We start from the raw sequence: 12091 nt of genomic DNA, 5'->3' as shown, positions 1-12091 counted from the left end.
ATAGAACAGCATACAAACATACAATATGATTCTATTTAAATGAATTCAAAAATTTTCTAAATTAAATTACTTATGGATGCATTCATAGGTAGTAAAAATACAGAAAAGCAAGGAAATGGTTATCTCAAATGTCAGGACAGCAGCTTGGAGTACTCTGAACCAAAGGGTAAAATTTAAAAGAGAAAAGGCAGCATATATCAAAAACAACAGAACTGTTACAGAGATGGAAATGAGCAGAGCATTGTGGGGGTCAAGTGAAAACACCAGATTGACTAGTCCAAAATGTAAACTCAAGAATAAGCACTAGAGAAAGACCAGATTATAGATGACTTTTAAAATGCAAGCAGGGGGCTGGATTTAACCCCATAAGAAGTCACTATGTATACATTTTTGAACATAAGTATGCCATGATAAGGAGAAGGCAATGGCACCCCACTCCAGTACTCTTGCCTGGAAAATCCCATGGACGGAGGAGCCTTGGTAGGCTGCAGTCCATGGGGTTGCAAAGAGTCGGATACGACTGAGCAACTTCACTTTCACTTTTCACTTTCATGCATAGGAGAAGGAAATGGCAACCCACTCCAGTGCTCTTGCCTGGAGAATCCCAGGGACGGGGGAGCCTGGTGGGCTGCCGTCTATGGGGTCGCACTGAAGCGGACACGACTGAAGCGACTTAGCAGCAACAGCAGCATGCCATGATAAAAGCTGTGTTTTAGGGAGAATTCATTTGAAACACATTTGAATTAGAGGAGGGAGGGACTAGATAAGCTACAAACTTATTGTGGTTATCTGTAAGTGAGGTTATGAAAAACGATTCAGGTGGCAGGGTGGTATTCCTTCATACACTTTTTAGATGTCCAGTTTACTCAAGATTTTATGTGCTAAGCACTGGAGATAAAAAGACCTAGTGTGTGTGTGCTCAGTTGTGTCCGACTCTTTGCAAACCCCTGGACTGTGGCTTGCCAGGTTCCTCTGTCCATGGAATTATAAAGATTAGATGGTAAAAAAAAAAAAGATTAGATGGTGAAGTAAGAAAGGAGTTCCTCACTTATACTTTTGAAGATCCATCAATGTGGGTGAGTTGAGGATAAGGAGGGATTATTGATGTGTAGTTGCTAAGTTGTGTCCAACGCTTTTGCAACCCCATGGACTGTACAGGAGTACAGACACCATGGAGCCACTAGGCTCCTCTATCCATGGGATTTTCCAGGCAAAAATACTGGAATAGGTTGCCAATTCCTACTCCAGGGGATCTTCCCAACCCTGGGATCAAACTGGCGTCTCCTGCACTGCCAGGCAGATTCTTTACCACTGTGCCACCTGGGAATCCCAAAAAGACCGAGACCAGTCCTCAAAGAGCTCTGAAAGCAGTATAAAAGAGGGGGAACAGAAAAAGGAGAACAAGCATGAGAAATTTAAAAAATAAAATAAAAAACTGTAGCACATGAAATCAGTGATGAACAAAAGAAAAAAGTCAACCATTCCTAATTCTCAAGAGGTCTACAATTCAAGTACACATAAGGTAGCATGGTAAGCACTGCCATATGGCTACAAGATTGACGAGGAGAGCAAGTAGGAAGTAGTCGTGACTATACCACACACATGTGAGAAAGGTGACTATAAAAGAAAAAGGAATGACTGGTTGGCAGCTAGAAATGCCAGAAGACTCGACAGTTCTTTGTTTTATGATGAGAAAGGCATGATAAGCCTTACGGCTTAAGGGAAACATCCATGAAAAAGAAGAGACTGAAGATGCTACAAAGGAAAGGGAAAATTGTGAGATCAAGGTTGGGAGTAGGTGGCAAGATACATGGTCCAAAATACAATAAAACAGGTAAGTTTTAGGGACAAGACATCTTTCGGGTTCAAGAGAAGGACGGCTGAATGACATACTGGGACAGTCATATGTCAAGGTTTAAATGAAGGACTCATGTGGTATGGAGGCTTCCCATATGCTAATGGTAAATAATCTGCCTGCCAATGTAGGAGATATAAAAGACACAGGTTCAATTCCTAGGTCAGGAAGTTCCCCTGAAGGAGGGCATGGCAACCCACTCCAGTATTCTTGCCTAGAGAATTCCATGGACAGAGGAGCCTAGCGGGCTACAGTCCATGGGGTCACAAAGAGTTAGACACAACTGAAGCGACTGAGCACAGCACAGCACCATGTGATATGGTCCCAAAATTTTCAGTAAAAGATGGAGTAGGTAAACAAAGATAGTAAATGAGAGAAATTATTTGGAATAAACCTCATTTCAAATGAGAAGACATTAATTAATACAAGATCAACTCTGGACTACTCTAGTCTCCTCCTAACACTACTCTGCAGCTCAGGAGCAAGAAATAGGTTAGATATTCAGCATTAACAGTTAGGGAGATGAGCACAACAGAAGGTCAGGGAGGTGGTATATGTGTCTAAAGTGATGACACAGGCAGCACTGAAACAGTTGATACTATGTGGAAATGATTTACTTTGATCAGGAATGAGAAAATGAATTGAACAAAGTAAATTAAAAGACTGGGCCTATCCAGCCAGGGTTATGAACAGATTCAAGACTAAAAACAACTGAGGTTATAAATAAGCCTATATCCAGAAAATCCCACTCATGTAAGATTTTCCTCAGAAATAAAGATCTGATGAAGTCTTTCATTAAATTCTGATTCTTGGGCAGCAAAATGATACCAAATTAACAAAGATTAAGAAAGCGAGGGTAACTCTGGGGATACTAATAGCAGCACTGTTAGAAAATCTAGAACTACCACAGAAAATATCTTGCAGAAAGAAAATACAAATAGTAAGGGTTTAACATCTGAAATCAGAGGACTCGGATTTGAGCCTCAAATAAGACAAATAATCTCATTCTCTTAGTAGGCCTCAGTTCTGCATCTAGATTATAGGAACGGTAAGTAAGGAATAATAGCAGCAGCTAACATTTTTTGAATGCTATGTTTCAGACACAGGTTTGTGTTTTACACGTATTATCTCAATTAATCCTCAAATTAACCCTATAGAGGTTTCTAGCTCCACTTTACTGATAAGCAAACCAAGACAAAGAGGTTAGTTAGATCGACTGCCCAGAATTACACAGCTATCATTTGTATAAGCAGAACTGCAACCTGAGGGATGTGACCTAGAGCCTACCTTCTGTTCTATGTTCTTCTGCCTTCTGGGTTATGAAGATGAGAATGATGTAAAAAGTGTTTTAAGTACACACAAATGTTCATCATTACAGCTGAATATCAAGTGACAGGACAAAATAATCCAAACGAAATGCTAAATCATTTATCTACAAACAACATTCCATAAATTGCACCCATTATACATTGCTGTTGTTCAGTCACTAAGTCATGTCCGACTCTTTGCAACCCTATCAGCTGTAGCCCGCCGGGCTCCTCTGTCCAGGGGTTCTCCAGGCAAGAGTACTGGAGTTGAGCTGCCATTGCTTTCTCCATGAAATCTTCCTGGACCAGGGATTGAATCCACATCTCTTGTACTGGCAAGTGAATTTTTTTCCAACTGAGCCACCTGGGAAGCTCATTATATTTGAGGGAGTGATTACAAAGGTTAACAAAGCATATGTCTTGTTCTCCAAAAGGGGGGAGAACAGACAAGAGGCAGTACTTGACATGAAGTCTGCTTTTCTATGATGAGCTGAGGTTAGTAGTGCAATCAGTGATACAGAATAAAGAGCTTCAAGAAATCATCAAATCACAGCCTCAAAAAAACAACGGCACTAAAAGCAAAGGACTAGGAAATAACTGAGCCAGAAAAGAGACCAGTATAATTCTTTTTAAAGGTTTTTAAAAAACCATAAACCTTTGAAAAAGAAAAGTAAGTTTTCAGATAGCAACAGGCTTTTCACAGTGCAACAAAGTTCATACAGGTACATCATAAAAAGGAATATTACTTCCAAGAAATGGTCCTAAGCCATTTTATAAATCCCATAATAATTTTTAAAAAGTGATACTTACTGAGCACTCATTATCAAAAAAGCACTTATAAGCACGTCACAGGTATGAATTTATTCAACTCTTGACAACCATCCTATACGGTGAGTCCATATACCATTAATTCCATTTTATAGATAGGGAAAATGAAGTAAAACTGTGGGGAAATAACTTGCCCAAGTTCACTCTATGAGGGGCAGTGCTAGGATGTCAAACCAGGCAGTTTGTTTTCAAACTGTACTATACTTCCCATGGTAGGAAATTAAGAAGCAGAACAGGAATTTATTCAGCCGTATTTTCCTAGGAGGAAAGTATCTTTCATTCACAATGACCAGATAAGCTGTTTTGTCCTCGGTCTTCCCTCCAAATTAAGTCCGAGCACTCCTCCTGAACTATCTCACCTACTCCTCTGCTTTAACTACAGTCTACTTGCTGATTACTCCCAAATCTAGACCTCCAACTCAATCTCTCTTTGGCAGCTTAAACCTGTACCAACAGCCTCATAGACATTTCTCTTTGAGTGCTCCACAGCACTTGGAAACTAACAAGTCCAAAACTGAATTAACATCTCCAGTACACCACACTTCCCACTCTCAGGCCCCTTCCTCCTCCTGCACTCCCTTACCTCAACAACTGCCTCTAACCCATTTGCTCAAATGAGAAACTTGGATGTCCTCCCAGACTCTTCAGTCTTCCTCACCTTCCACATTCAGTCACTGCACCCCTATGTCTAAATATCTCTCCAATCAATTCATATATCTTCACTTCTATTGCCTCATGTACTTTTATAACTTTACAAGGCAATGTTAATTTGAATTTTTTGTTGTTTTGCAAAACTGGTTATCTTTTTTTCTTGTGTTTTGTCATGTCTATCTGAGGACAAATTCCATGACTGGAGAACAAACATTGTATACATTTCATACCTAACTCCCTAATGTGCACTTTCTTGATCAGCACAGTGTTCTCAGAGATAAGCTTTTGGCCCTATTTAAGAGAAATTAATACTTAGCATGCATGTCAAGTAATACATCTATTTTTAAAGGGCACCACCTTCAGAAACAAGATCAAATTATTTTACAAAAAAAGAACAAAAGTAATAATTTCCTATTAAGTAATAAATTCCTATTAAGTCTATCACAGCTCCCTAGATTATATTACTTAAGAGTTCAGTGATAGCTAGCAGGAGCCATACACCATACTAAAACCTTTACACCAATTATGCCACAATGTTTACAACAAGTCTACGAGCTGGGTACACTTTTTTAATTTGTTTTTACCCATTATCCAGACCAGCTTAGAACTAAAGCTTAAGAGAACTTAATCAATTTGGCCAAGGCGTCAACTTAGAAAGTAACAATCAGGATTTCAGCCCATGTCATAGACTGAGCCTCTATGCTCTTAAGCATTTGCTAGTTTGCCTCCTGAGGAAATGAAATATGTTTTAAAGTTCGAAAGAAAAAACAAATAAGCACAAAGCTTAAAGAGATGTTAGTTTTAAATGAAAAACATAACCAAAATAGAGTAACACTATGGAAGTTCAGATAGTTAAGAAAAGACTTGCTTGGCAGGCAAAAAAATCTTTCAGAAATAACAGTAAACTAAAAAGATCCAGAGTCAAGGAAATAGAATTGTCGAAAAAGTAATATTTTCGAATGTTTCTTTTCTTGTGAATTCATGATTAACAGAATGTCTAGTGTCGTATACACTCGTATATTTCACAAAGTCTACAAATATTAGAATCCTCCACCGTAATTCAGTTTTTAGTTTTAGAGGGGAGAAAGGCGGCAACATTCTCACCACAAGTAGGTAAAAGAAAACTCAGCCTTGATCGTTTACTTTTTACGTCTAGACTCTTAAAACGAGTCAAAGGGCCGGCGTATAAAGAACACTGCCTATCATCCATCTTTCTCCGGAGCTACGAGAAATACAGGGTAATTTACATTCACACGCTACTAGGATCAAGCTCCAGCGTACAATTTGGCAGATCCTGCAGCTGCACACGGAAGGTGCAAAGCACAGGTTCTCAACTTTTTATTCTGGCCGTACATTTTCCATTCTGGGTGCACGCGCCCACTCTGAACAAGACCCCTGGGTGCAAATAGGATTCGTGTCAGATTTCTGGGAAGGGTGAAGGGGCGTGAAGGAGGGGCGGCCTCCCTCCTCCACCGGGAGTCCGCCGCGCGCCGAACCTTTTGTTGGGGTGGAGACGAGGGCGGACCCCCCGCACCCTCCTGGGGAGAACCGAGGGTGGGCGGGGAGAGGGAAAGGGCCCCGGCCAGCCCGGGGGTGGGGACACAAAGAATTCGGGAAGCGCGGAGCGGCCAGCCGCCGAGCTTACCCCGCCTGCCTTTCAATAAGCCGCCGCCAAACTCCAGGCCCGGGCGGCCGAGGAGCCGGCGGAGGCGGGCGCGCGGGGCTCTCTGCGCCCCCGGGGTAGGCGAGGCCTGAGGGCCGAGGCAGGAGCGCCGCGCGAGGCCTCGGCAGCCCCGGCGAGTCCCTTCGGCCCCTCCACCCAGCAGCCGACCAGGCCGCGGGATCCCGGCGCCCTGGTCGCCACACCCACCCGCCTCCTAGGCCGGGCCCGGGAGGACTCTCCGGCTCTTCCTCCGGCTGCCGCGGCGCGCCACACGCCCCAGATTTACCTGCTGATCTTCTGGGCGAAGGCGCGGCGCTCAGCCATGGCTGCTAAGGCGGCGGCAGCGGTCTGGGCGCGGACGGGCGGGCGGGCGCGTGCCTCCTCGCTCGCGCTCCCTCCCTCGCCGCCTCCTCCAGTCCCGGCTCCGGACCCGGGAGGCTGGGGCTGGCGGCCGGAGCCGGGAACGAGCCCAGCCGTAATGCTCCTGAGAGACGCGCAGCAAGAAACCGCTCCTCCCCCAGCGCGTCAATCCCCGCGGGAACCCGGGCTTCAGAACGCAGCTCCGGCCCGCGGGAGCCAAGAGGAAGAATGCGGCATGGAGGGACCCAGCCGCCGGCCGTGACCGCACGGCTGCCGCGGGGCCCACATGATCAGAAGGACGCAGAGAGGCCAGCGACCCGGCGAGGCTCAGGAAAATAAGATAACCGAGCGCGTGGGGGGAGCCTAGCTCTCCCAAAAAGGAAGGGAAGGAAATGGAAGTTAGGCTTGGCCGAGGGGGCTGTGCTCTGCCTCCCGGGATGGCTGGGTCCGTGTTCTTGCAGCGCCCATCTCCGAGCAGTTGAAAGCACTTTCTGTTCTGCTGCGACCTTGTGAATGGGGTCTCACTGGATGGGTTTTCTTATAGAAAAAGAGCCAGAAAAGAGCTTTCTCCTGCAGAGGTCACAATAATAATAGTTGCTTGTGGTCCTAAGCCAGGCCCTGGGTTAGAGATTTACACACACGATTTTACTTAATCTTCACAACAGCTCTTGGAAATAAGTTGTTACTATCCCCATTTTAGAGAAAAGGAATTTGGTTCAGAGAAACTAAGCGAGTGGTCGTAGGTCACACAGATGGTAACCTCTTCAACCCAAACTCAAACCCGGAGCCCAAGCCTTTTCTTTGAGGACAAGTGTTTCTGCGGTAATAAGACTCTTCCTGAATCTATTTCTTTCCCCTTTTGAATCTGATTTTCCATTTGTATGTGTTGAACCAGATGAGTTCTGATGTACTTGGCCATTTTGACATTCTGCTAAGTAATCTGAATGTTTACCAAACTGATCTTGCTCATCAAGTCTATAAAATAGGGACTGGTAGAAATCCTGTTTCATTATTCTGTTGTAATCCCTTAGTGTCTAGTATATTTGGCTCCTAATGCATATTTGCTGATTACTAATGTTACAGTGAAACTAAGAAAAAAATACCTTAATTTTAGTAGCTTTCTCTTAACTGTTGCAAGACTTTAATATGTATATTTGTGTTCATGCACGCGTGTGTGTGCTCAGTTGTGATTGTAGCCCGACAGATTCCTCAATCCATGGTATTTTCCGGAATACCGGAGTGGGATGCCAGTTCCTACTCCAGGGGATCTTCCTGACCCCAGGGTCATCCCCATGTCTCTTGCGTCTCTTGCATTGGGAGACGGATTCTTCACCATTGTGCAACCTGGGAAGCCCTCCCTCTCTTTTACAGCTGGCCAGTTATCAGCATGGTGTTAGGTCATCTGTACAGTCACACACTGAGTCAGAGATAAAAGCCTCAGTTAGTCAGATCCATAACTTCCTGTCTTTATCTTCTTGTTCTAAGCGCTGTGGAAGACTTCATTCATTTGTATAACAATGCTCATTCCTGTAAAGAGAGTCTATTCAAAAATGTACATATGTAGCCTCTCCCAAAGTGTAGTCCAAGTGTAGTCTAAACTGCTGTTCTCAGGAAGTTTGAGTTTGTTAGCAAACATGAAACAGCCTCTCAAGGAAACATTAGTCAAGACTAACACTGTATCTTAGCCTTTAAGACCCTCCACCCATGATAGGAACCTCATCATATGCTGCCACCTCCTTACTATGTGACCTTGGGCAAGTTACTTGATCTCAACTCTAAAATTGGGTAATAACTGTACCTACTTGAGAGAGTATCGTGAGGATTCGTTAATTCACATACAATTCTTAGAACAGGGCCTGGCATATGGTTAAGTACTATATTAGCTGCTGTTAATATTATCACTCTTATTATCATTATTCATCCTAGCCTTAAGCTTGTCCTGGATGCTTGATAGTCACTGAATCGTTTGTCTGCTCTCATGCTGCCAGCCAGATGTTATATGCCTTTATCTCTGCTCTCCAAACATCTTTTCACTACTCTCTCAGAGAACTAACCACATTCTCCTTTGAATGGTTCTTTGTGTACATGACTCGCTAGTTGCCAAAGTGTCTGAAAGGACATTACATGCACTGTGCAGCTTGCTGGGAACATTTAGAGCAGGAAGAGGACAAGCTGTAAACAGGCTAGACAGAGTCTGGGGAATACTTCAAGTGAGAATGGTGGTCCCTACCTCTGGAGAAGAGCTAGTATCACAGACAAGCCCAGTGTGGCCAGAGTGGGCAAATATTCATGTCCCACAGGAGTCCAATCTCAGGGAAATGTATGGAGCTCAACAGAAGAACTGAGAGGGGAATATTTTTGGTTGATCAGCATCCAAGCTCTCCACGCTGTCCTCAGCATGCACACGTATGCATGTGCGTGCACACACACACACTGGCATCAATTGCCATACTTCTATACAGCTGATTCCCCACCCCAGTTTCAAGGATAAGCCTTGGTTTAGGCCTGGCCAAGCCAACCAGCCCATTCCCCTGGCTTCTGTGTCTGGTTTTGGGATAACCAAATGAGTCAAGCCAAGATGGTTGAGCCCAATCAGAACTAAAAATTGCATGTGTTATACCAGTGGCCTCCACTCAAAGAAGGCCTTCCTAAGAGTGAACTCAGTCACAGCGGAGAAGAAAGCAAAAGATGGAAGGAGAATCCTTATGCATTACTTGAGCCTTGGACTTTGCAGTTACATGAACTAATAATGTGCTGGGGGGAGAAGTGTTGGTTTTGTTTTTTTAGTTTTTGCTTAAGCTAATTTGAGTTGTGTTTTCTGTCATTAGCAAATGTGAAAAATTAGTACTACAACAGGAAAAATTCAGGACAGTACATATAAGTTCTAAACAGTATCAGTTCTCAGCATCAGGTGAAGACAAGCTATTCATTTCTTTTTTTTTTTTTTAATATTTATTTGGCTGTACCAGGTCTTTAGTTGTGGCATGCAAACTCTTAGTTGGCGTCCTGTAGGATCTAGTTCCCTGACCAGGGATGGCACCTGGCCCCTGCATTGGGAGCACAGAGTTCTAGCCACAGGAGTGTCAGTGAGGTCCTAAGATGTTCATTTCATATGAGGTGGTGAAACTGGGTGGAGTTTACTTCATGTTTAACCCAGTTAAAACTTTGTGGAAAGGCTCATTGGAACTCTGGGAACACCAATGGTCTAGCCATTGACTAGGGTTCAAAACCCAAGTGCCTCCCTGGTGGAAAGATTCTAGCAAAGGAAGTACTTACCGGGGACCAGGACCAATGTGGCAGCATAGCCCCCAAGTCATTAATTTTAGGTAAGAAAGCCTCGGTACAGTTTTCTCACTAGATAAACAGCTTTATAAAGTCTTTGAAGCAGAAAGACTTAGGGATCAGATCAGATCAGATCAGTCGCTCAGTCGTGTCTGACTCTTTGCGACCCCATGAATCGCAGCATGCCAGACTTAGGGATAGAGAAGGAAAAGAAGAGAAAAAAGAAAGGAAGGTCATATTGGTTTCACATTCTAACTTTTATCAAGCTCGAGTTTCCCCTATTAAAAAGTACTAAGGAGGACAGCAGTTGCGGCAAGGTCAAGGTTCTAAGGCCACAGTACAAACAAGCAGTTTTTGTGTCATGAGGAATAAAGGGGGCTTCCCAGGTGGCAGAGTGGTAAAGAATCCATCTGCCAATGCCAAAGATGAAGGAGACGCAGGTTTGATCCCTAGTTTGGGAAAATCCTCTGGAGGAGGAAATGGCAACCCACTCCAGTATTCTTGCCTGGAAAATCCTATGGACAGAGGAGCCTGGCAGACTACAGTCCATGGGGTCGCAGAGAGTCAGACACGACTGAGCACCCACACAAGAAATGAAGTTTTAGTTTTGCAGGTAGAATATGTTCTCTTTGGAGATTTGGGGGAGGGTGGGGACTGGTTCCTCTTTTTCAGGCTTATGCTTTAATTAAGCACCACTGGATTCATGCAATAAGAGTGACATGGTGTTCCGTCTACTGAAGGCTCTACGAAGGCTAAAGGGGTGTGGCCTGGGGGGAAGGGAGGACTGTGCCATGCCACTTGGGCTTGCCTCAGTCCCAAACGAAGCCTGGGAGTTGGACACAAAGTCCAAGGTGGAGATGCTTTGGCTTGTCCTCAGTCATTTGCGAGTGCATGCTCAGTTGCTAAGTCGTGTCCGACTCTGTGCGACCCCATGGACTGTATCCCCTCAGTCCAGTGGATTTCCCAGGTAAGAATACTGGACTGGGTTACCATTTCCTCCTCCAGGGGATTTTCCCAACCCAGGGATCGAAACTGCACCTCCTGAGACTCCTTCATTGGCAGGCGAATTCTTTACCACTGTGCCACCTGGGAAGCCCCTCTGTCCTTCACTCTCTTAATACCTAGCAAATGTGATTCAGGGATCCTAACCTGACCACACTTCACAGCTAGTAGCACTCATGTCTACCCTGTTATAATGCTTTATACATTACTCAGTTGTTGCCTATTTATCCACGTACTCCATCAGACTTAATCTCCTGTTCACTATCATATTTTTAGTATCTAAAACACTACCTGATCCATTACAATCACTGAGTAAATATTTCTGAGTGAATGGATGCCATGGACTACAGTATTTTGAGATCATAATTATGAGATCCGTAATTTACATTTTCCTAAAGCAGAGCTTGAGATACAACTTGGAAGCAGGCAGTTTATTAGAGAAGAGATCCTAAGAAGCTGGAAAGAAGGAGTAGAGAGAGTGGACCAGCGGATAGAAACTCAGTAAAGAGGGCATTAGTAGCTCTGTGAGCATCAAAGCTCAATCCTGCCTACCATTGTCAGGAGAATTGTTTAGTATGCACTTCAGAACTGGCCCTCTGAGGTTGAGTATTTAGCTACCCTTGGTTGAAGGCTGACCCTAGGGACATTAACACACCCACACTCTGTGCTGCAAAAAGTTGATACGGTAAAAAAAAGATACGGTAGATGCTTCAGATGGGAAGCCATCTGTGAGCATAACTGTCCACCAGGGCTGCCACTAAAATCAGAGATGAGCTGTGGGGAAGAAGTATGAAGCACCAGTAGTTTATATTACAGAACCCTGAAAGTGACACAGTGACTACAGTAACAATCCTCCTAGAATAGAATATATTTGCTCTTCGTGGTTCTTTAGCTGCAAATGGCCGAAAGGCTAGACTATCCCAATCAACATGGCCTGAAGCATAGGCTCAGTGCCCCCTTTAAAAACAACCCCATGTTATGTCTTTTCTGAATGAGCTGTATTTAAAGGTAGTCATACTTGATGAGGGAAAGTTCTTCTTTTAGAAGAATTCCAGCTAACAGCTGCAGAGGTAGTACAGACTCTGGTGAAACAGTGAATCTAGACCTGCACTAGCCATTAACCACTTGCCATATGTAACCATT

General features: G+C 44.0%; 1 protein-coding gene across 7 annotated transcripts in view; it reads right to left on the bottom strand.

The window, feature by feature from the left end:
* DOCK7 (dedicator of cytokinesis 7) overlaps positions 1-6998 on the bottom strand; it is a 191867-nt gene extending 184869 nt beyond the window's left edge. For 2 of the 7 annotated variants that reach the window (XM_070367918.1, XM_070367920.1), the window contains exon 1: positions 6591-6977. In XM_070367918.1, the coding sequence (XP_070224019.1) occupies positions 6591-6628 (38 nt within the window). In that variant the 5' untranslated portion in view covers positions 6629-6977. Of the gene's footprint in view, positions 1-6590 lie in introns of all 7 variants that reach the window. The other 5 variants (XM_070367925.1, XM_070367924.1, XM_070367921.1 and 2 more) reach the window with 5 other exon arrangements.
* Positions 6999-12091: the final 5093 nt, after the last annotated feature.

This window comes from Bos mutus, chromosome 3 (assembly GCF_027580195.1).
Source record: "Bos mutus isolate GX-2022 chromosome 3, NWIPB_WYAK_1.1, whole genome shotgun sequence".
NCBI lineage: Eukaryota > Metazoa > Chordata > Mammalia > Artiodactyla > Bovidae > Bos > Bos mutus.
The sequence above is the reverse complement of the archived record's forward strand: the minus strand, read 5'-3'. Positions and strand labels throughout refer to the sequence as shown.